Below are 24,467 nucleotides of genomic sequence, written 5' to 3'. Positions count from 1 at the left end.
CAGATTGTCATTTACATCGGTGGATAAAATGGTAAGTGCTTCAGTGTAAACACCTTCTGTATAACGGTTCTTTTAGACACCACGTGAAATCAGCCATTACAAAAAACTTAAACATACATTACACGTCGTGGTTAAAATTTACCGATAGTTTAGGCGAGCAGTTGATTAGTATGGGCATGTATGGGAGTGCGCACATTACACCGATTTGATTTGGCCGATTCTTCATACAATTTAAAATCGGGCACAACTATCGGCCAACTAAAAATCGGTGGTCTGCGCCAAGTCTAAGGCTGAGTTGCACCAACTTATTTTAGCAGTAACTATAACAATAACCGGTGTTTTTTGTATGAAGCTTGCCAGAGTTTTGACGTTTGTTAAAGTCAAAGTAAGATGGTGCAAATCAGCCTAAATGTCAGTTTAAACAAGAGTGTTCAACGCCTGATCATGCTTCATAAATTCAAGTTATACAAGAAATTCTTATACCAATTTGTTTTTTATTGTTTAGCCTATTTTTATAGATTATCCAATTATTTTCTGCAAATAGGCGTTTAAGATATTTTATATTAGTACAAAGTTATAATTCAAGATAGAGATTTTTCTTTGTTTATCATCATCATCATCAGCTTGCCCACTACCTGAGGAAAATGGAGGATTTAGTCTACACGTAGTTATCGTATTATTTACTATGCTAAATAAAATACTTTAAAACTTTTGAAGAGAGCACTTCATTTCCTTTAATATTTGGAATACAACAGGGAAGTAAAGTTAAAAAGAAATGGACCGAGCGAATGAGTGTTTATTGTGGCACTAAATATTTAGTTCCCTCCCGGTACATTTGCTTCGTAACTAAACATAGTGATGTGCTGAAAGGTTTCGAAATTGTCAAAATTGTCGATGTCCAAAAGTTTCAAATTGATCTAATGTTTTTTGTTGTTTAGCCATGTGATGTTTGTTATGTTTAGCAAAAGATGATTATGACGTATTTTTTAACTTCAACAAAAATGTAACAAATTAAAGTCCATCACTTAGCATGTAGCATACCTTTAACTGGTGACCTGAAGTCAACAGTGCGTATTTGGTGAGGTGACGTTTAAGAGACGTCAAAGAAAAACTAATGTACAAAAAAATTGGCTAACGTAAAATAAGTTTGAGGCCAAGAATTTAGTAACTTATATAGTTGTCCAAATAATTCAAGATAGAGATACAAGATACAAGATAATACAGAAGACCCTGAGCTCGTGCACCTCCTACTGACCGAAGGTGTATGGCAAACGCGGAAGGTACCAAAACGCACGGGGAGAAGCGACAAAAAGGCGGGGAGATAAATAAAAAAAAACGAAACGCGGTGTCTGAGAGACGGGCAGGTCACCAGTTAAATTTTAAATTAAGTAAGTTTCTTCTTTATTTTGTTACAAGTTGGAGTATTAGCTGAGTTACACCATCTTACTTTAACAGTAACTGTAACAATATCCGGTGTTTTTGTATGGAGTTTGACAGCATTTTGAAGTTTGATAAAGTTGAAGTAAGATGGTGCAATCCAACCTGAAAGTACCAATTTACTATAGTTTAAAATAGGTGGTTTGCTTTTTCGTATTTTTAGAAAGGAGGAGCCTAAATTGTACTTTTAAATGCTATCGTTAGGGTATAATGTCCTCAAATAAATCCTCTCAAATTTTCGTGTTTATAATCTATATACATATATAAAAGAAAGTCGTGTTAGTTACTCCACTTATAACTCAAGAACGGCTGAACCGATTTAGCTGAAAATTGTCAGGGAGGTAGTTTAGAGCCAGGAGAAGGACATAGGATACTTTTTATCCCGTTCGAAATAAAAAAAAGTGCTTATTTATTGCCATTAAGGCGGAACAAAGTTCGCCGGGTCAGCTAGTGTTTAATAAAGACTCATTTCCACTTCAATAGACAAAAGTATTGAGACGATCCGTTTCGAATGCTCAGTTTCAAAGAGACCAGACAGTTTGATCTGAACCACTGAGTTTTACATAAAAAGATACATAAAGTACTTTCAAAGATATGGCTGTCATATAACTCTGGCATACACAGTACGTGAATGCGATGTTTCGATAAAATTTGACTCGCCTGTCAATATAAGTTTATTTATTTATTTGGTTTACCAATAATTTTGTTTGGTCACAAGTTGTTTGTGTACACACGATTATGACTGTCAATTTGTAGAAATTAATATCACTTGTTGTACATTCTCATTGAAAAATAGCACTAAGTAATTACAACTTTATGCAATGTATAAAATACATACCTGTAAAATGTTTATATCTTTATTTAGAAAATTATAAACCACAAAATTAATGCCGTAAGGTATAAAAGTTAGTATTTATTTTCCACATTAAATTCTAAATATCGATAACAGAATTTTCTTCACCTGCGCACATCACTAATCTACTCTCTAACTAAACTTGGTGCCAACCACAGAGAGAGGAAACTAGAAAAATGTACTTTGTTGACTTATTTCCTCCTGGATGCGTCCGTACTTCTTATTGCTATAGAACCTTTCATCAAAATAACTATTATTGCTTTTTCCCGGACTTAGTGGAGATTTAAAAAAAATACCTATGAAATGTTATTGTTGAGTAGAAACTTGCGTCGCTTTTGTGTTTTATTAGTAGTAAAAATACACAAAAATAATTTATTAAGTATACCTACTTCTGAATTAAAAAGCGTAAGATTCTAGTCTTAATATCTATGATAAACAAGTTCAGCCCACAAATTCTATAGCAGCATGTTAAAATTTAATGATATTATGCTAAAACTAAACTACAGTCACACACGTTCATATTTTAAAGCGCTACGTCAAGCCTCTCTCTGGCTTCCAGCGCTTAAAAACCGAATTTTTAATTAACCCTTTACTAAAGCTTTTATAGAACCACTACAGCTAAATGGATCATACAAGAGCCCTAAATTTACAGCAAATGTCGTCACTAGTGAGCGCGTAATAAAATGACATTAAATGTATGACGGATTGTACAACGCCCCTAGCGGAAATATTCAAGACCGAAGAACGAAGAATGTTCATATATTTTTTACCGCGTTCACTAGTGACGACATTTGATGTAAACTCGCACTTAGCCCTCAGAGTACACATTTTTGGTGTAAAATGGTACCTATTACAACGATAATAAAGGGTTACAGAATTTAGCTTGAATTGCTGTCTGTAATTATGTACTCTTGAATTTCTTTGTATAGTGGATAGTAAGGGATACGTGGAAATTGTATTTCCAAACTACGAAAAATTGTGTAAGGAAAACTAGGAAATTGTTGCTAAAAGAATACAAGGTAAAACCTTTTTTTTTGTGACGTATTTATAGTAAGAAGGAATATTAGAGCCTAAGGCCCGATGTCTACCAAGGCTGAGCGGAGAAATTAAATGTTTTGAATAACCAATCAGATTTCATTCAATTTCAATGAAAAATAGGCTGGAATATTTGCCTACGAATCTTCGAGTGCAGGTGGGTGTAAGGACCAGAACACACGGTGAAACGCTTTGAACTGGTCAAACTGGTCGCGTCATGTGTGGTCTCTCAACGGAATCTATGGCAGAAACTTAGATGCAACTCAAAAGTAACTAGATGTTGCAGTTTCTTTGCAGTTGCGTTTCACTGTGTGTTCTGAACCGAATGGACGTCCTAGATTTCATTGTTCCCTAAAAATAACAAGTTCCTCTATAATTGTCAATATTACATTATACAGTCAATCTAGACTATACTTAGCCTAGAATCGGTCCCATAAGCGTCTATGTCTCCAATAAACACTACCCTCATGAGAAAAATCCCCATTCTAGTGTTGCCATACTCGCTGAACAAATGGGGCTAGTGTTGCCATACAATATAAACGAGGACACACGAGACAGTAATGTGCGCGCGCCCGTTTCTTATTTGAGATTATGGTCGTGAAGTCGGGATTGTTGGGCAATAATTTGTTATTGTGGGTTTGGTGGTCTAAGAAAATAGAGCTTTAAACTGTACAAACTTAGTTTTGGATAGGACATAAATTATTTGAATTAAAAATTCACTTTCTACTTTCGAATTCAAATTGGAGTAAAGTTTTTTCTCCATTAATTGTTAATTAATACCAAAAAAGTTGTATTTCTTTCCCAGTAACTAAATAATAAATTATACCGTAGAAGTTATCAAATGTCTTAGTTTACAATTTTTAGCTCCTACTCAAATCAAAAATGAACTTTAGTTGTTACTCTTTGCTGGTAGTAAAATTTTAAGAAATCGAAATGTTTTGGTCGCAGTCTATAAAACTACTAAATGCTACCAAAGTCATTTTATGTTTACGAGCAGTTATCGTTTCTTAACGGTTTAAAATCCCGTGTGTCGACAACCCCAAAACAGTAACAGCTATGTTGTGATAAAACGATATTTTCCCGGAAAAAAGTGTCCCCTTTGGACAGTTTCCAACAGAATATGGGCAACGGACGGGGAAAGCTAATGAGCTGGAGTTTCATTAATTTTATTGGAATTTCAAGGGTCGGGAAATAATTCCGCTTATTTGGTATTGACGGTTTTGGAAGGTTGTCGGTGATTGAGTTAGATTTATGAAGTATTCCTCGAATCAGATCAATTTTCAAGCGCACCTAATAATTTCTTCGAAGCGCACTTTTTAGGTGCGGCATTCAATTTTCTATCAACAAATACGTGAATCGAAAATCTCACTAATATTATTTTAAAAATAGGGACGTTATGACAGACTTTTATCGATACCCAAATTTAGTTAATTAGATGCTTAGTTACACATCTACGTATCGTTTTTAAGATTTTATTGACTTATTTCTTGGAAAAAATACATGAACATTAAGAGAGTACCTAAACAAAATGCAAATAGATCCGCCGTAGAGAAAGGAGTTTGCATCTTAATAGGCAAAAAAGTAAACGCAAAAAGTATTTTACCTGGATGAAGCCAAAACTAGAAGCAAAAATAGAAAATTTACGCTTGAAAAGACCTTTACCTGACCTCAAGCGTTACAGAGGTATACAGAATTAAGCTTCAAAAATATATTATAATATGTACGCAGTAAGTAAGGATCGTATAAATTTTCTTGCCAGCCCACTTATCCTTTCAAGCAAAAACATGGCTTAATGTTATTTACATTTTATTACTTTGTACTTATAAATGGGAGAATTGGAGGGACTTTCGATAAAAATCCCTTTTTGGTCCTTCGAGCCGGATTGGTAATCCCTTGTGTGGCGAATCTGTCATAGTGTGCTTATGAATTATGGATGCCTTTTAAGTATATTAAGAGACTTGGAAGTGTTCTTCTGTTTATTTGTATTTTGATGGACTTTGTTAATAAAATTAAGGGTAATGAAGCACGATGTCAAATGGATTAACCAGGTTAAGAAGCACAATGTGCAAAGGTCAGATAATATGACAGCATTACTAGGTTTTAAAAAAGTTTTTATTTTTATTTTTAATATTTGTTTTATGATTTTATTGTTTGTATTTATGTTAGGTATAATCTGTGTGTTTCTTTGTTTTTTATTTTTACGGCGACCCCACTGCCCCAAAGGTCCTTGCTGAAAATCAGTGTCGTGGCATATTTGTCACGACTAATGCTGAGTCAGGGACCTTTTTGGCACAGGGCACTTAAAATCTATTTTATTTTTGTTTTTTCTATGATTTTTTTAATCTTGTATTGTGCCTAATCATGTATTGTGTATTGTGCCAAATAAACAATATTCCATTCTATTCCATTCTATTCTAAGGTACCTACCATCTACTTAAATATTTTAATATCTTACGCAGTTGTAAGAAACTTCTTTTCTATTAGTACATGATTGTAGGTTGTTAAGTGCCTATTGCCCATCCTTCATTTCACCATCAATCCCTAATTTTAAGTGACCCCTACGGTAACACATAACAGGAAATTTGTTTTCATAGGGGTCACTTAAAAATTAGGGATTGATGGTGAAAACGGGCATAACTGTATGTCACAAATACCCTAAAATTGTAAAGTTTGCAATAATTGTGCAATCAGCGTCTATGTATAAATATGATTCTTCAAGTTCTGTTCATATCATTTTTTGTGTGTGCATGTTTTAGGTGTGAAATCTCACAGGGGACAGGATTAATTTTAACGATTTATTAATTAACTAAACTTAAGACCTAGTAATTAATTTACCATAAAACCTACCAACTGCCTTATGATTTTTAAGCAGACAAAATCACGAGCAAGGTTTATACGACGGAATATTAAATTATTCCTTTAAATAAAGTCATCCCACATCCGAATCCTTTGTGTGGGATGCAGGGGTTATTCTTGGGTTATAATTTGCTTTCTGCAGAATATTATTCGCAGTCAAAGGTGTATTAAATTGAAATTAGACCCACGTACGTATGTGTTAGCATAAAATTACTTTGCGTATACTTAAATAGACATGAGATAAATTGTCATCATTGAATTCAAAGCTGCAACTTTTAATAAATAAATCACTATGACTATGAATGTGACTATGACTCGAGAGAGTGTTGTTTTTTCTTTGTAAAGAAATGCCATTAATGTTAGATAAGTAATTGAAGAGTCAGTTTTTATATTGATTCATAGTAACTATGAATTGTTAAGTGTAGTTTCAAACTAAAGGCCTTATTAACAGTGATCGGCATAGTTTCACAAATTAAACTCAAAGTTCCTTGATTCTGACATCTTAATTATGAAGTTGAAATTAATTTCATTGATATAATTAATCCTAACAGAGTTTCTTAGAAAATACATAGTGAAACAGTCCCTAAATATTTCAAGTCCTATGATCCATGGACATTGGACATGCTTCCATTCATATTTATAATATAGGCTCATCATCATTGTCATCATTTCAGCCATAGGACACTGAACAATGAACATAGACCTCCCCGATGTTTTCCATAATGACCGGTTGGTAGCGGCGTACATCCAACGCCTTCCTGCTACCTTTGTATAATCATCATCATCTTCATCATTATTATTTCATCCACATGACGTCCACTTGTGAACATTATGAACTTTGTCTATTATGTGAGCTTTATTTTTCTCATATCCCACTCCAGTGGTTTCACAACATATTGTTATGACATCAAACATAAGCCCCACTAACCTAGTTCCCTCACATAGAAAATCCCTCACGAAAATATTCGTAAAAAATCGTTAAAACCTACCGTAGGAATATGCAGAATCATTTTGCTTTCACCACATATCCTTCTCCATCCTTTTTGAGAGGACAGTAATGACTTGGTTGAGGGCAAACGAGGTCACGAATAAAATGCAAGTGTGTACAGTAGACCCTTTTAACAATACCCTGGAGATGTCTCAGATCTTGCTGGTAAGTTCTTAGTTGTTCACTTATAAATAAGAAAAAAATTCTTAGGTTCTGTAATTTATTTAGTTACTTCTCTACTATGTCTCCTTTTTTAAACTCTAACATCGCTTAAAACGTCGAGTTTTTTTTCTAAGGCTGAGTTGCATTGCACCAATACTTTAACTTTGACAAACGTCAAAAATCTTTCAAACTCCATACCAAAAGCACCGGCTAATGTTACGGATAAAATGGTGCAACCCGGCTTAAGTCTATTAGTTCCTAGAAATTCTAAAAGCAGATTACTGCTTTTAGAATTTCTTATTTTCTTCAAACTCAGAATATTTTTTGCAAATATTTTCTTCTTATCGCCATCTTTCCCTTTTTAACTATTTCAATGACCTTTCTCTCCCCAGATGATCAAGAAGATGCTAAGTGTCATTCCTACTTCTAAAGATCTTGCAAATATCATAATTTGAGTGGTTAAACTAAATACTATTTTTTTGCCTTATTTCACTTACCGGAATGACCTGACATCCCTAAAGAAAACGAAACCTAAAAAGGGCTAGGTCCCAAAGGTGTACCTTTGAAAACATTAGGCGAACCTACTGCCTCCCTCTATTCTGTCACCACTAACAAGACGCGATGTTACAAGTAGCATAAAAAGTTGACTACATTGATAAAAATATTCTACTTTGTAGAAAATCAAGAACTTTGTAGTTAAAAAGGAGTGTTCGTTATATCATAAGTTCTTTGATCTTTAGATTGAAACGCGGTTAATATTTTAGTCTGGCAAGAATTTTTCATATCAATTTTGATCTGAGAAAATTCTGCAAGATTTGCATTGATGTCTTTATCCTTTGTAAGTAGGTATAAAGTATTTTTAGAATTTTCTTTTGCATTGAGTTCGTCTAATCAGATTGCTACATTAAGTAAAATTGTATTTTACTTTAATGTTACTAGTTTATAAATGTTTTAATCCAACTAATATTAAAAAATGAAAAATATTGTGAGAGGGAATGGAGAGATTGATGTTTTTACTCTTTGAGGCAAACCATTGAATATTTTTTGACGATTTGAGAGGAAGACAGACATAATAGGTAACAGGACTATTCCCATCTCTCGTTCCCACCGCTGCAACTCCTGTGTAGCCAGGATCTTCAGCTTGGCCGCCAATAAAAACCCAACTAGTGAAGGTCAAGACGGTACTTAGATAATTAAATAGGTAAAGCTACATCTACGTAATTACTCTATCTACTATAGTTACATAGTTTTTCACTCTCCTGTTATGTAGCCAATTTTGGAACCTAACCATTGTCATGATGCTTTCAGACGTCACAGCTAGGGCATGAATATCGGAATCTCGTAATATCGGAATCTCGGACTGCGAGATCCGATATTTCAATTCCGATATTGAGCGACCCAATATCGTAATATCGGAATCAGATAAAAGTTTTAATTGACATTTTAAACAAAGCGTTTAAACTCGCCACAACCTGCCACAAAGCCCAAAGTACATGATTGACAAAGACCAATGATTTTCTCATGTCTCTCACCATCATTTTTTGTTCCACTGCAAATATTTTAATATCTTTACTATTTATGGTTAATTTAACTTGTTTTAAATCAATTTTAGCAATTGCCATAGGTACTTGGTCAACAAAGAACGACATCTCAACTCCCTTTCAAACATTAATTTTACTGGACTATGGACCGTCAGTTCTGCGTACTATGTGCCCTGCCCATTGCCACTTCAGCTTGCTAATCCGTCGGGCTATGTCAGCGACCTTAGTTAGTTTACGGAGCTCCTCATTTCTGATTAGATCTCGTAAAGAAATACCAAGCTTATCCCTCTCCATAGCACGTTGTGCCCTATATTCAAAGGCCACGTTTTCGAGCCGTATATCATCACTGGAAACACACTAATTGAAGACTTTCGTCTTCGTATTCGACGATTTACCTCTTTCTCGAAATTGCATCTAACTACCTAGCTGATCGTTTGTCCGAGATAGACATACTTACTTGTCAACAATCTCGAGAATGGTCGCCACCAACCGGCCATTGTGAAAATCAGCATCGGAGCCTGTGTTCAGCAGTGGACGTCCTATGGCTGACATGATGATGATGATGATGGCTCGTGGTTTTGTGAGTTGTACATCGATAATCAAAAAGGAACAAATTACAAGCATATTCAAGTTTTTTACCACTCTCTACAATTTTTGTAACACGTGATTTGAATGACTAAAATTCGTTCCGCCAACATAAAACAGGGTAATATAATGAAGGAGTAAAAGTTTGTTTGATACCTGTGATTTTACAAAAACACTTTAATTATTTGCTAGTCCATTATAGGATCATTATCAGTAACCATTCATTATCAGGTGATCCGTCTGCTCGTTTGCCTCTTGTCACATAAAAAACCAAATGCAATGGATACCCATAACGTAAAAATGGTTTTAAAATACTTCAATTTTATGAAGTGCTGTTTTGTACCAAATTTAAGATTTTGATTAAAATCGTTATTTTATTGTAAACAATCCAGAATTCTTACGAATATAACCAAATATTAATTTTGTAGCACTGAACTCAATTCCGATATTAATATCGGAATTCCGATATTGAGATCTAATATCGGAATCCAATATCGGAATTGAAAACCTTCCGATATTACATGCCCTAGTCACAGCAAGTAAGGTCACCAATTTTATCATCAGATTTTTTTAATTGATTCTCAACTTTATCATAAAGATGTTGTAACTCTTTTCGGGAAATCCTCAGCTTTGTAATAACGTAAGCGTAGATCTTCTGGCGTATATACGTGCATTTGACACCTTTGATCTTTCGGATTCGCTTTACGCAGGCGCGTTTTATTTTTAACCCTTCTTCTGGTTTAGTTGCTATCATATTTTGAACTTTATGCTATGCAACTTTATGCTTTATTTTAGTTTCTTTATTATCAGCTTTTTTCGATCTATCAAATCAAACAGCACTTAGGAGTATGTCTAGTGAAGTTACCACGTTATCGCTTTCATCATTAAGGTGACTTGTTTAAAGTTCTTAATCTTCTACTGATTCTGTCCAATTTAATTATACCATTATACTCGTACACCCAATAAATACAGATTTTTAGTTGGCCAATAATATGGTCAGCTTCTGATTTGTGTGAGAAATCGGCCGATACCAAATCCGTTTACTCGTAACGTGAGCACTTGCATACAAGGCATGTTGTTAGTGATTGACAGCCCGACCCAACTATCAGCTAACTAAAAGTCTGTAGTCTGGGGAGAGTCTTAGGCTGAGTTGCACCCCCTAACTTTGACCGTAATTTTAACGATAACCGGCGTATTTTGTACGGAGTTTGGAAGATTTTTGACGATTGTTAAAGTCAAAGTAAAATGGTGCAACCCAGCCTTAGTGGGAGGATGTCACTATTTTGCGATCTCAATTGCTACTTATACCGAAAACCTCACTAGATTTCAGGGTAAGACAAAAGTGTTTTTGAAGAAGTTATTTTGGATTATTTTTGTTCATGGTTTCTTCTAAATACTCAATTTCTCAAAACGATTTTCAATTAGTGTCTCACCTGAAAGTCGAACTTCTTAGGTTCAAGTGAATCGAACAAGTTTCTAATAACAGCTAAATCCCCCAATCCGACAACAGAACAATGGATTATCACAACTTAATCCTTAGATATAGGTAGACTCCGTTTGAAGTCATTACAAGTTTGGTTGTTCCACGAACTGGGCATTTTATCCTGTTCCAATACTTGCAATCCCGATGGAGTCAGATAGTGATGTTACTTGTAAATATCGAGAAACTATTGTATTGATAGATTAAATGTGTTACATGAGTGAATAATCTTTACTTGAATGGTGACACTGTTAAAACTATGCAACTAGTGTATGGGATAGTGCTTTACTGGACGATGTTTTATTGATAAATTTTAAAAATATCTGTAAAATAACTAACTTTCTAGCTCGTTACAAAATTTATAGCCTATTTCAAGATTCATCATCATCATCATTTCAGCCACAGGACGTCCACTGCTGAACATAGGCCTGTAAAGATTACAACATCAAGAAAAAAAGTCTAGAATATTTAAGAAAAGTTACACAAAATACAGCTGTTTTTCTAAAGAGAAAATGGTTTCGCTAATTGTTTTGATAAGTACAAGAACTTCGTTGGAGCGTTCTATGAACAGAGGTTTCGGCGAAACGTGATTTCGACGGATAAATGTTTATGTCAACAGATCATTCTATGAACGGTTGTATCACTCAAACAATTCGGTGAAATGGTAATATAAGGTTAAACTTTAGTGCACGTGTACCTCACTATCGATAATATTGTCGATACTTTAACATCACTAGTCGAAGTTCTGGGACCAGTCGGACTCTATCCGTCTTTCGTAAGTTCGCTTTAGTAATTTGTTTACATCTTCCAAGGGTATGATTGGGAAACTTCAAGGGAAGTCAATAAGATTTTGCAATTTTTTTACAGGTTTGAATTTTTATTTATACTACCTTTTTTATAAGGTAAAATCATCATCTTAATCTGGAATTTTTGAAATATAGAATTGAGTAGAAAATATACGACAACATAATACACAAAAAGGTTTATCTACACTAAAATTACAAAGACGAAAGGTTTGTTTGTTTGTATTGAATAGGCTCCGAAACATCTGAGCTGATTTTAAAATTTCTTTCACTATTAAAATCCTACATTATTTCATTTATTTCTGATGAACATACCTATGCGGTACGAAGTTCGCCGGGGTAGTAAGTATTAGATAAAAGTAATGCGCAGTTCCTAATAATAGATTATTCTTTGAAGTTAATAGCAATTTTTGCATACAATATTAGAGTGAAAGAATTTAATATTCTCCAAAATAAATTCTTAGTATAATATCGATAAACTTTAACGATGTATTAACCCAACCTAAACCTAAGCTGTTGGAAATAAGTGTTCTTTTACACTATCACGATGTGCGTAAAATTTCGATAGTCCTAAATCTTTGTCTGGGTGATTTATTTTCTGCCATGAATACGGACAATAAAGTTCTATCTTTAATTTTAGATCGTAGATAATTCGGGTCTTGAGATATTAAGTGGGATCAGGTTCAGTTCGGGTTAGAGATGGGATATTTCACTATGGGAAACGTCGATTTCACGTAAGGCCTATGTGATCGAGAAGTTATAACGCTCCGAATTCTAAACTATCTATAATAATATTATAAATGCGAAAGTAATTCTGTCTGTCAGTCTGTCTGTCTCGCTTTCACGCCTAAACCATTGAACTGATTTTGATGAAATTTGGCATAGAGATAATTTGAGTCCCGGGAAAGGACATAGGATAGTTTTTATCCCGGTTTTTGAAACAGGGACGCGCGCGATAAAGTTTATCTGTGACAGACAAAATTTCACGCGGGCGAAGCCGCGGGCGGAAAGCTACTTCCAAATATGGAGCGTTATTTCTTCTCGATCTTAAATTATAAAACTTAATAAAATTGTATCAGTGACACCTTTTTATTTAACACGTCCGCACCGGCATTTTTATTCGACTAAAATTCTTAACCACCTCGCGTTTCAGTGAATAAATTGATATTGAATATTTGTAGCAGTCATGAAACTGTAATTGGATCTCTTATTTAATGTTTTCAATCATGTAAAATTGTAAAATGGCTGCTGTGTTTCTTAATAATAAATAAATTGATATCAAAACGTCACGTTTCAATTACTTTTTAAATGAATGAAACTTAAATAATTATGTAAAGAACTTTTGTATTTAAATTTTCTTAACAAATGATAAATTATTATAATTACTTAGAGTAGGCGCACACCGTTGATTTTTAGTTGGCCGATAGATGTTCCCGGCCAAATTGAATCGGCGTAGTGTGCGCACTCCCATACATGCCCATACTGATCAACTGCCCGACTAAACTATCGGCCGACGAAAAATCAACGGTGTGCGCCTACTCTTAATCTAAACTAAATTGGATAAATAAAATCTATCAAGATCATGTATTTCTCTTCCATTCTCTTTCCTTCCTTATCTCTGTCTGTGTGATAATAATTACTTAAAAGAAACAATCGATTCATAAATCGATACTTGTCACATCCCTATTTAGGGTTATGTTGTTTTATAAGTGCCTTATAAAACTAAGTAACAAAGTTTAGTCCCACTTTGTTACGACGAATGCGTAAAATTTATGTCAGGATTAATAATTACAGAAGACTATTAAACAAGAATTTAACTACCCGACTTGGAGTTAAGTAATTTAACTTAGTTTTTAAATTGCTAGCTATCAAGCAAATTGAAGTCGAACCTGGTAGCTAGTAGATAGTAGTATAAAAATAATTTATATGTCTCAAACACTCAGTATCATCTTCTACAAACTCAGATGAGTTATATAAAGTTCTCTTAATTCTTTAATTTCGCTTCCCTTTACCTACTCCATTGCCTTTTTTGTTTTGATCCCCAGGGATCATCTCGTACATGTAGAAAGGGATCGTCTTGACCCAAGTCCCACTTTTTGGTCAATGTTTTCTACCATAATCTACAAGTACGCGGCTATATTCGTATGGCCAAAATATTAAAATTAAACATACTAGGCAGTAATTACATAAGCATTGTTTGAATAAAAGTAACATTAGGTCAAAGTCATGCCTATTTTAGATCAGAAGTACACTATTTTTATTTTTTCTCGTCAAAATCGATGTATCGCTCACGCCACCAATACGATTTGACTGAGGTGGGGAGGTGTCCAGGGCTATGTTTTACCAGTGAAAGAAACTAAATGACGTTAGTGGTTTCAGCACAATCGCAAAGAATCATCTTACCCCAGGGGAACAACTCGTACTACTTTCCCCTATATTCCTTTAAAAAGTATTAAATTGCAAAACCGCGTGATACTGGCAGAATAGAATAGGACCACCCCCGTCCGTAAAAGACGAATAAGGGAAAATTTGAGAACATCAAGTCTTCCCAACCCATCTGGTCAGCGTACCTAGGGGGTGTAGGTCAAATCCTTCCTTTTACCTCTGGTAAATTCGAAAGGGTCATCCTCCTACAGTGAAGACTAATGTCCATTCTGTGCCGGTCATAGATATTTTGTGTCAAGATGTTAGTGAAGATGCACAAAACTCTATTGAAGGTTACTGGATAGGTGTCTGTGGCTGTCATTACAAACACGCTTTTCATCATCATCATCATTTTCAGCCACAGGACTTCCACTGCTGAACATAGGCCTCCCCCAATAACTTCCACGTCGCACGGTTGGTAGCGGTCTGCATCCAGCGCCTTCCTGCTACCTTTATGAGGTTGGTACCTTGTGAGTGGATGTCCCACGCGGCACGTGGCCTCCACTCTAGAACCTTGCCCCGTCAGTTCTGCGTACTATGTGCACGCTTTTACTTCTATAGTATTAAGGGTCATATTCTTGTTACAGAATCAAAGACGACTGGACAGGTGAACTCTATGGCCCCCCAGTCCTGGGGTTGACAGGATGACGCCGGCTGCCCTCTTGGTGTTCTGCTCTTTGCTGACCAGGACGCTATGTGTCATAGCCCCGCAAATACCAGGTGAATATTGAAGATATGGTACTCTAAATTTACTTCTCTCTTCTGCCCTCTGCCTTTTCGCCTCTTCCCTTTTTTCTCCCCCCTCTTTCCTTTCACCGCTTTTCTTTCCTCTTTCCTCTCTCCTGTCTTTTTCTCTCTTCTTTTCCCTATCTCCTGTCTCCTCTCCTCCCTTGTCTCCCCTCGCTCCTTTACTCTCCTCTCTCATATTGCCTCTATCATATCTCCTTTATCCACTGTTCTCCACTCCAATCCTCTATTGTCCTTGCAAATTTTAGTGGTGTACATGATTACGAATTAACAAAAAATTTTTCGTAGTTGATAATAATAATAATAAATACACTTTATTGCACACCAAACAAATAACATAACAGAAGAAATGGAACACACAAGGTACAATTAGTTGATTTGAAATTTTATTTTGTAACTTTTTCACGTTATGTTTTGATTGCAATAATTTTTTTCGTTTCGTAGTCAGATACGAGAAATCGGTAAATTCGCTAAAGTCTTGTGGCATTTGTATTTCTGACGTGATTGTTACGTGTTTGTCCAAGTCATTCCAAGACATTCCAAGACGTATACAGCATGATACCAATGCATCTTGATTTACCTGGTTTAGAGAGGATTTCATATTCAAACAACCTCCAGGTATGTTTGCTGAACATACACTAACTATAAACTACTCGAATATTGACTTAGCTTTGAGATATTGGCTCCGAGCTTTGGGAACTTAACTGGTTAAATAAAGGTATAATTACAGATAAAGACATTTTATTTGTAAATCCCCTAAAGTAGGTATATTCCCTTTGACCAGTCAATCAAGGTTTAGCAGAACAGACTGCGAAATTATAAAAATATGGCATAGGGGACGGGACTATTCCCACCTTTCGTTCCCACCGCTGCAACTCCTGTGTAGGATCTACAGCTTGACCACCAATAAAAACTCAACCAGTGAATAAAAGTTTAATTTTCATTGGAAAATTTAAGAAGAACATAAGTAGGAGGAGTTTGTAGTTAAGGTTCGACTTCCTTTTACAAATTTTCGACAGGTTTTTGTCAGTGAACCGTATATTAAGGGTGGGTTGCACCATCTTACTTTAACTTTGACAAACATCAAAAATCTGTCAAACTCCATACAAAAAACACCGGTTATCGTCATAGTTACCGTTAAAGTTAGGTGGTGCAACTCAGCCTAAGAGTCTAATATTCGCCTCTGGTATAGTTAAAATGTTAATAGCAAAACAATCTTTTACCAATAAAAACTGACATATCCATTTCTTCCAGTGGACTTCAAGACCGGTGACAAGAAGGTGATCTCAGGCCCGTTCTGGCACGAAGTCTTCACGGAGACGTATGAGGAGCACGAGGAGGATATATCCACCACCACTTCAGAACCTCTGCCGTTCTTCGAGGATGACGCTTCAACTAACAACGTGACGGCGCAGCTGGGCAGCCGAGTGCATTTGCACTGCAGGGTCCATGATTTGGGGGAGAAGACGGTAAGTTAGTTTTTGATGATTATTTTCTAATGGTTAAACATTTAAGGGCTATAAGACCTTCAAGGCTTTGATGATTACTTCTAACTAGCTGTGCCCGAGACTTCATACGGGTGAAAATAGTTTGGTATTTCCCGTTGTTGCAACATTTTTCTTTATTGCTCCGTCCCTATTGGCCGTAGGGTGATGTTATATAGCCTTAAGCCTTCCTCGATAAATGGGCTATACTATGGGTTCCTGATAAAATTAGCGTGTTCAAGTAAACAAACGACGACATCATAAAGGTGGCAGAAAAGCGCTGGACGCAGGCCGCTACCAACCGGGTAACATGGAAAGCATTGGGAGAGGCCTATGTTCAGCAGTGGACATCCTATGGCTGAGATGATGATGACAAACAAACTCTTCAGCTTTATAATATAAGTATAGATGGTTACACATTTATGAGGGCTATAACACCTTCAAGGCTAGTGTGTAGTAGTGGCTAGTGAAAGGCACCTTCTGGAAAAGCTTGCTCCATCATAGATTGCACCTGCACCCTCTGGGTATGATTATTATCAAGAGCACGGTAATAGTATTACCGTGTCAAGAGCAAGCCCTTACTACTCTTACCTACATAAAAACAATAGAAAAACAGTCTATAAAATGTTGTATACGGAATGCTTCTCATTTCTCCCATGCTGTTCTATAATTTTACAACGGTGAGATGGTGATCGTCTCTACGAGCTATGTGCCCCGCCCACTGCCACTTGGCACAATATCGTGTTCATCCTTTTTATCCAGATCCAAAAGCGACTCATAGGCCCTTATTACAGAAGTTGAGTGTCTTTAATCTATACTACCTATACTAATATTATAAATGCGAAAGTAACTCTGTCTGTCTGTCTCATTTTCACGCCTAAACCACTAAACCGATTTTGATGAAATTTGGCATAGAGATAGCTTGAGTCCCGGCAAAGGACATAGGATAGTCTTTATCCAGGTTTTTGAAACAGGGACGCGCGCGATAAACTTTTTCTGTGACAGACAAAATTCCACGCGGGTGAAGCCGCTACCAATCGATCAATGTGGAAAGCATTAGGGGAGGCCTATGTTCAGCAGTGGACGTTCTATGGCTGACATGATGATGATGATGATGAAGCCGCGGGCGGAAAGCTAGTATAAATCTATGATCTAGAATATAATTTAGGAACTTTTTGGTCTAACCGATGAAATTATCAAAGAGGATAGTGTAAGAGAACTTTGACCAGCGTGGGAAGTGTTGGCCAAATTCTTCTTTTGTATTTGGTAAATTAGAGAACGTCATGTCATGCTCCTGCAGTAGAGACTGAATTACCTGAGGATGGTGATAAAAATTGAATTTATCAATTAATCATAAATGAAATTAAATTTGAACGAATGCCCGTCTTCTATAATACAATCTATTAAAGTTTACCAGTGATGTCAGCTGTCACCCATTTTTTTTTGTCGCGGGGGCAATGCTTTGCGCACCGTCACCACTGTCGGGAGACAGTGTGGTGTGTGGGCCTCCCGGCGCCCTGAAAAGGGCGCTGATCCGTCCTGAAAAGGACGGGGTATACCCACTAAAACCTCCGCGGCGTTCTGTCATCGCCCGAGTGGGGGTGTCGCGAGTATCCGGCCGTAGCCTTAGACTTCCGCGACAATCAGCTGTTACTCATAACCCATTCATTAGAAACCCTATTAATGACTTGTCCAATAGTTTCAAAAAACCCTATCATCAATATGAAACTCTGTTAACCATACATATTTACCCTGTAACGTTACCTTCTTTTTATTGCTGCAATATCCATAACGAATTAGCATAAAAATTGGGAAATACATTCAATAAAAACACCAATAATTGAAGTATTGTTTTTCAACCAACCACATCTGTCGGTTTCGCACGGAAAAACATAACATCAGAAATTGTGTTTCTATTTATATAAGTTCTGATTGAATTTGTTTCGGTTTCCTGGTACGTTCTCGCGGGAGCATTCAAGTTTTGTATTGAAACCATCTTTTTATTTTTAGTATCTTCTTGATTACATTTAGGTTAGTTACCTTTTCAACGTAAATTCAATTGCAAATTATGTTTCATGGGACTGTGAAACTTACGCCCGTATTCACAAAGCTTGCGTGAATCAGCAAATCAAACGCACAGCGTTGAATAGAGCTCTATGATTGGTTCGTTTGGACGTACACTGTGAGACCTCATAGTAATGTTTGTGAATACGGCCGTTAAATATTTTGTGAACCCTGGATTCTCTAGATTCGTATTTTGATTGTCTGCCTATCATACAACTATATTTGATGAAGTGAATGTCAATTGTCTAGTGCTATTACAGAACTAATTCATCTTATCTATTGTTGGTGACATAATTATTATAACTTTTGAAGTGATTAAGAAGTGTTTTCATAAGAAACAATTAGTCAGACAGAATGATATACAACCAATATCATCAAAAGAAAGACTTTGGAAAATAACTATATCAATAAACCATTAGAACGAAGTAAATATTTTCGAAGCAAGGTTATGTATCTCAAGCCACATTTAAGCTTCACCACCAAACCAATTTCTTGTACGAGTAAATAGGACTTTCAGCTTGCTTATAACCTGTTCCCGTATCAAAAACACATCACTAAAACTGTCCCAATACCAAACAAAAAACAATTTCGCCCTCAAGCCCATTCCATTAATTTTTACGTCATATTGAACGAACCAAAGCCAGTGTATTGTACTAAATTCGTCGCCGAAATAGTACACAAGATTAACCAGCCCTTTGACCTTCAGTAGACCAAAACAATACAACACAATAGCAGCATAATCGGGCTGAGTCATAAATCTCAAGTATCAAGACCGTTCGTTTCGGGTTAGAGGCGAGGGTATAATGGAGAGTGATTGAGCAAGTTCGATTTTATTGTGATGGAGAAAGAGCTCAATATTCTGCTACTGCCTAAATGTTAGGTAGGTACTTCTCCAACTTGTTAGATTATATGTAGCTACTATTACTCTTTGGTGTAGCTATGGCTTTTATATTTCCAAATTACCCCTAAATTCATTCCAGACTAGCACTACGACTACGAGTAGACACTAGTACCAGTCAAGTTATATTCTGTTTTTGGCTGCACATGTCTAGCAAACGGAATGCACTGAGGACAAGACGAGTAGTCCGTTGTTTAACTGATTAGCTATAATTTACGACGGCATAATGCTTAAATCAGTCTAGGGAAAGTATACGGCCTATACTCTTTGAATTACTAACTAAGCTGGAAAAACTATGTAGAGGTGATAGGGATAAATGGTTTACCTTTTTTTCTACTTCTTCTATCTTTTATTCGAAGAGAGTGAGCCTTCTGAATAAACTTAAACTATGGAAGCTGTGGAATTACAAAAGCTCCCATCTAATCCTTTGATACTAGATATAATTGTAATAAAGCATGCGTTAAATTATATTATTTCAACCACTAGGCCTTTGCGTTTAGATTGTTTGCTCAAAACAATAACTTCGATATCAAATCTCATTTTCTGAGAACCGAGCATCAACTCAAGGGTCAGATTTGAATTGGATACGTTGCCTTAACCATGGATATTTTAATATTGTTAGCTGCTTCCAATTTTTAGGAATCCCAATCCAGAATAAGACCTATGTAAAGTCTTCCCCTGTGTTGGTTTCAATTACAATATCTAATAGAAAAGACGTCCACTGTAGGACAAAGGCCTCCCCTAAGGATTTCCACAACGCCCAGTCTGCCGCTGTTCGCATTTAGGTGCTTACCGCGACCTTCACCAGTACCTCTAGTAGGAAAAACTTTCGAGTTCGTTTCGTTGCGTATTCAAAGTGTCATCGAAAAATTTTGTATGAAAAATTAAACAGCGCCCCCTAGGGCGGCTATAATATAGGGGGCGCTGTTTAATTTTTCATACAAAATTTTTCGATGACACTTTGAATACGCAACGAAACGAACTCGAAAGTTTTTCCTACTAGAGGTACTGATCATTGGCCCATCGATTGGGAGGCCTATGTCTTTTGTCCTTGGACGTCTCTGAAAAATTCGCGGTTAGTAAAACGGCAGAACGAGCTATGTGCTCCGCCCAACGCCACAAGTCTAATGCCCGTTTTCACTAATCCCTAATTTTTAAGTGACCCCTATGATAACAAAATTCCTGTTATGTGTTACCATAGCGGTCACTTAAAAATTAGGGATTGATGGTGAAAACGGGCATTAGTTTGACAATTCTGTGGCCTATCACTTATTTTGTTTCTTTGAATTGGAGGTCTTAACCATAAAGGCATTTGGTTTTCTACTAGGGCATCTTGACCTTGGTTTGATTAAAAAAACTCTATGTAAAACTAAATGCAGTTTGCAGACCAAGAAAAGCCAAGTTAGTTAAGCTAAGCTCCCATAGCTGACGCAGTATACCATAGTGTTTGTATACGTCATAATATAGTTTGCCTTACGTGGGCTGAGGCCTGAGTGTGAGTTTATATCAAACGTCCTCACTAGTGAGCGCGTCAAAAAAAATATGAAAATTTTAGTTCTTGAACGTTTCCGCTAGGGGCGCTGTACAATCCGTCATACATTTAATGTCATTTTTTACGCGCTCACTAGTGAGCGCGTTTGATGTAAACTCACACTAAGCCCTCTGTACGTAACAGTTGACGATCCTATGTTACTTAAAAACTTACTAATAAAATCCGATTTTCGTCTAGAATACACTAAAGAACTACGAAAGTCCGCAAATTCAACGTCGGTTTTTCGCACAAGTTAATAATTCAGTAGTAAATCTCAAATCTCAAGTATCAAGAATCGTATTTCGCGAAGAGCTCTGTGGAATTCCAAAAGCTACCCACTTATCCTTTGATTCTGGAGTGGAAAGGTACACGCGTAGCGTCGTTAGAACGTTTTGCGTGTTAGATTGTTCGAATCGGCAAATATTTGGCATGCTTTAAATTTTGTTGACGATTCGTTGGACGCAAAACGCTGAGGCATAGGTTCCCAACGTTTTGATGACATCGCCTTTTACATTAAAAGGGATGCGTGAGAAATTGATGTGTAATCCGTTCGTTCATTTCAGTCAAATGACGTCCACTACTAGACAGCTACAAAATGACCACAAAATATTTTTTTTTTCATTTCTAACCATAAAGTTAATTATACCTAGCGGAATAGAACAACAAAGAACTATACCTCTAGCATGAACAACTTTCGTCTTCGAATCGTTTGCGTATTCGACTTTAACTCAACCTTCGAATTAAACGATAACGTGACAATTTTGATTCTCAAAATAAGTTTCGTGCAACCACTTCTCAATACTAAGTTCACTTTACGACACGTACTTACGTACTAAATCTTTTGATGGCGATTCGAATATGCAAACGATTCGAACTCGAAAGTTTTTCGTGCTAACCGTAGGTACTGAGCAATACCCTGTTAATCTCTCAAACTAAACTAATGCTTGTGTCGTGACCTCTCAAATCCTACGTATTATAGCACACAATTCAGGCAATCTCAACACAATACCTCCGATCTCCCTCCCCATCCACTCCGAGTCATATTGCAAGTCAGCAAGCCAATACTATCTGCATTGCAAATACTTATAAATATTAACAATACATCTCCACTTACAAATAGCCAGTACGTTTTCAGAAAACTACATAGCAACTTCATGTTAAGGGTGGTTGGATTTCAAGTTATGTTTCGTTATTTCACATTATGCTGAAATATTTTTTTCAAATAGTTATTATGGTGTCAATATACCGTGTGTCATAAACCTACATCTTCAAGAAATATGATTATGAATGAAAATGGCCCGACGGATTAGCAAGCTGAAGTGGCAATGGGCAGGGCACATAGCATAGTACGCAGAACTGACGGCCGATGGGGCAGCAAGGTTCTGGAGTGGAGAGGCCGCGTACTGGAAAACGCGGCGTGGGAAGTCCACCCACAAGGTGGACCGACGACATCATAAAGGTAGCAGGAAGGCGCTGGACGCAGGCCGCTATCAACCGGGCAACATGGAAAGCATTGGGAGAGGCCTACGAGTATGTTCAGCAGTGACTGTGGACGTCCTATAGCTGATGATGATGATGATGAATGAAAATAAATTGAGATCAAAGACTTTGGATGAAGCTGGTGAATGAACTGCTATTAAAAGCTTTATGCATAAATGTGAAGTAACCTCGTAATTAATTATTTAAATAATCGAAAGTTTTATATTTAGTGATACGAAAATTAACGACTCTCAATATTTTGTGAGTTAAAGCCTGTATTTTTTTTAACGTTGCTATAGTTAACCCCAAGCAGTCGCATATAACCGTGTTACAATTTATTTCTATTGTCTCGTTTCGCAGGGATTGAAGTGTTAGTAAAAAGTGGCAAAAAATGTATTTATCGTATCGTAACGTCAAAAATTCAATTATTTTTTTGTTCTCTTTTGCAGTAAAAGAACTACCGCATCATAACCTAATTCCTAACTTTGCCCGGCCTCAAATCTACATAATATTGGAAGGATCGCTAGCCTATCTGAATAAATTGTTTTATTCAACCAAGCGGGCAGCGAAATGTAAACGATAGAGGTCGTCTAAAAATAAATAAATTTAAACAGAAACTCCTGAAGAAATTTCTTATCTTAAAACTTTGAGATCTAAAATGGAAATAGTTGCTGAGTTTAAAAGCAAGCTTCGAGATATAAAGGGTTGTACTCGTACTTTAGTTGCTCAGCGGTTTTTGAAATTGAAGTAGATTTTTTACTACGATATTTTTTTGTCCTTTGTTTTTAAATGGATTTTTCACATCAGTTAAACTGCAAGGTTATGTCCGGCACTTAACTCAGTCAGTACCTGAGGTATGGGAGCGGTACGGGGGTGACATTAACATAATATTATGACGTGACAGAGACACATTTGAAGTCTTACTGACGTTTGACGTCCCAAAACACCCTCCCTTGCCACCTGTAGTTTTCTATGAGTCGCATTGTTTTAGGTGGTGATACTAACAAAAAAAAAACTCAATGAAGAATGGAATAAATAAACTATCACCCGGCAATCTTCAAATTTCACTGTCCACCGTGTCTCGTTAAACACTCGACATTGGCGAAACCAGTGTGCTTCAAATACGCACCATTGAGGCCATTAAATAGAATAATAATATGAGTCTGACCATGAGTTATGAAGTGAGGTTTAAATACCAAACGCACCCGCTAGCGAGTGCATAAAAAGATCAATGAAAGAAAGAAAAAATGATTATTCAGTATCATCGACAATAGGTACACTGTTTTAGTTCTTGAAAGTATCTGCTAGAGACGTTGTACAATCCATCATACATACACTCGACAGCAAATAAATCGCACCACCCGCGACGCGAACTTTAAAGATTTTCTTTTGACACAATAATGGTGCCCCAACAATATTGGTGTTATTTGAAAGCCCAATAAATATCCTTAAAGAAAAACACATTTAATTTCTTAATAAATGATTAACATATACCATGTGACTTGAAAAAAGACCTCACTTTGGGCTCACCTCTGGGATCAATTAGACCAAATTTTATGGTTATAAAACCAAATACGTAATGACCACACGTGTCCTCTTTAACAGATGCATAGCGATTAATCCCAACTTAACAGTTTTATAGTCATAAAAAATGGCTATAGCGTAACTACCTATTTTTTGAAGAAGTGACTCTGGATCCTTGTAAAGACACATTTTTGGGGTAAAAACCTTTCCTTTAATAAAATGAAGTTTAGAACTAGGCTTTTAAATGGTGCCAATATTGGTGGGAAGTACCTAGGGATGCTAACGTTTGAAAATGCATCATGTCGCGGGTGGTGCGATTTATTTGCTGTCGAGTGTATTTTAATCTAATTTTTTTACGTACTCGATATAGTATACGTTTGATTTTTGTTCTTGAAAGTAACCGCTAGGGGCGCTGTACAATCTGTCTATCATTTTTAAGCAGTCGCCAGCGAGCACGCCTAATGTAAACTCATGGTAAGCACATTGTAGCTGCTCGTGCTCACGTCATAACAGAGTGAGTGAGTCATGTTCCGAGTGAGACACAACTACCAGGGTGCAGGCTGAAATGGATGTGTG

The 24,467-nt window shown here is 36.4% G+C and overlaps 1 protein-coding gene across 1 annotated transcript; it reads left to right on the top strand.

Moving 5' to 3' along the window:
* On the top strand, positions 1-17,196 carry LOC114358078 (uncharacterized). The gene is made up of 4 exons (XM_028311952.1): positions 1-31; positions 14,752-14,884; positions 16,166-16,380; positions 17,158-17,196. Exons 2-4 carry the CDS (start codon positions 14,809-14,811, stop codon positions 17,194-17,196), a joined length of 330 nt encoding a protein of 109 aa, XP_028167753.1. The 5' UTR covers positions 1-31; positions 14,752-14,808.
* Positions 17,197-24,467: the final 7,271 nt, after the last annotated feature.

This window comes from Ostrinia furnacalis, unplaced genomic scaffold, assembly GCF_004193835.3.
Source record: "Ostrinia furnacalis isolate ACB-3 unplaced genomic scaffold, ASM419383v2 OfSCF3663, whole genome shotgun sequence".
NCBI classification, from domain to species: Eukaryota; Metazoa; Arthropoda; class Insecta; order Lepidoptera; family Crambidae; genus Ostrinia; species Ostrinia furnacalis.
This window is presented reverse-complemented; position numbering and strand designations above follow the sequence as displayed.

Excerpts from the sequence above, each read along its gene's own strand:
- LOC114358078 (XM_028311952.1), top strand. The coding sequence starts at position 14,809 with ATGACGCCGGCTGCCCTCTTGGTGTTCTGCTCTTTGCTGACCAGGACG. Across the intron at positions 14,885-16,165 it reads CATAGCCCCGCAAATACCAG|TGGACTTCAAGACCGGTGAC; the intron begins GTGAATATTGAA and ends CATTTCTTCCAG. Across the intron at positions 16,381-17,157 it reads ATGATTTGGGGGAGAAGACG|ATCCAAAAGCGACTCATAGG; the intron begins GTAAGTTAGTTT and ends CTTTTTATCCAG.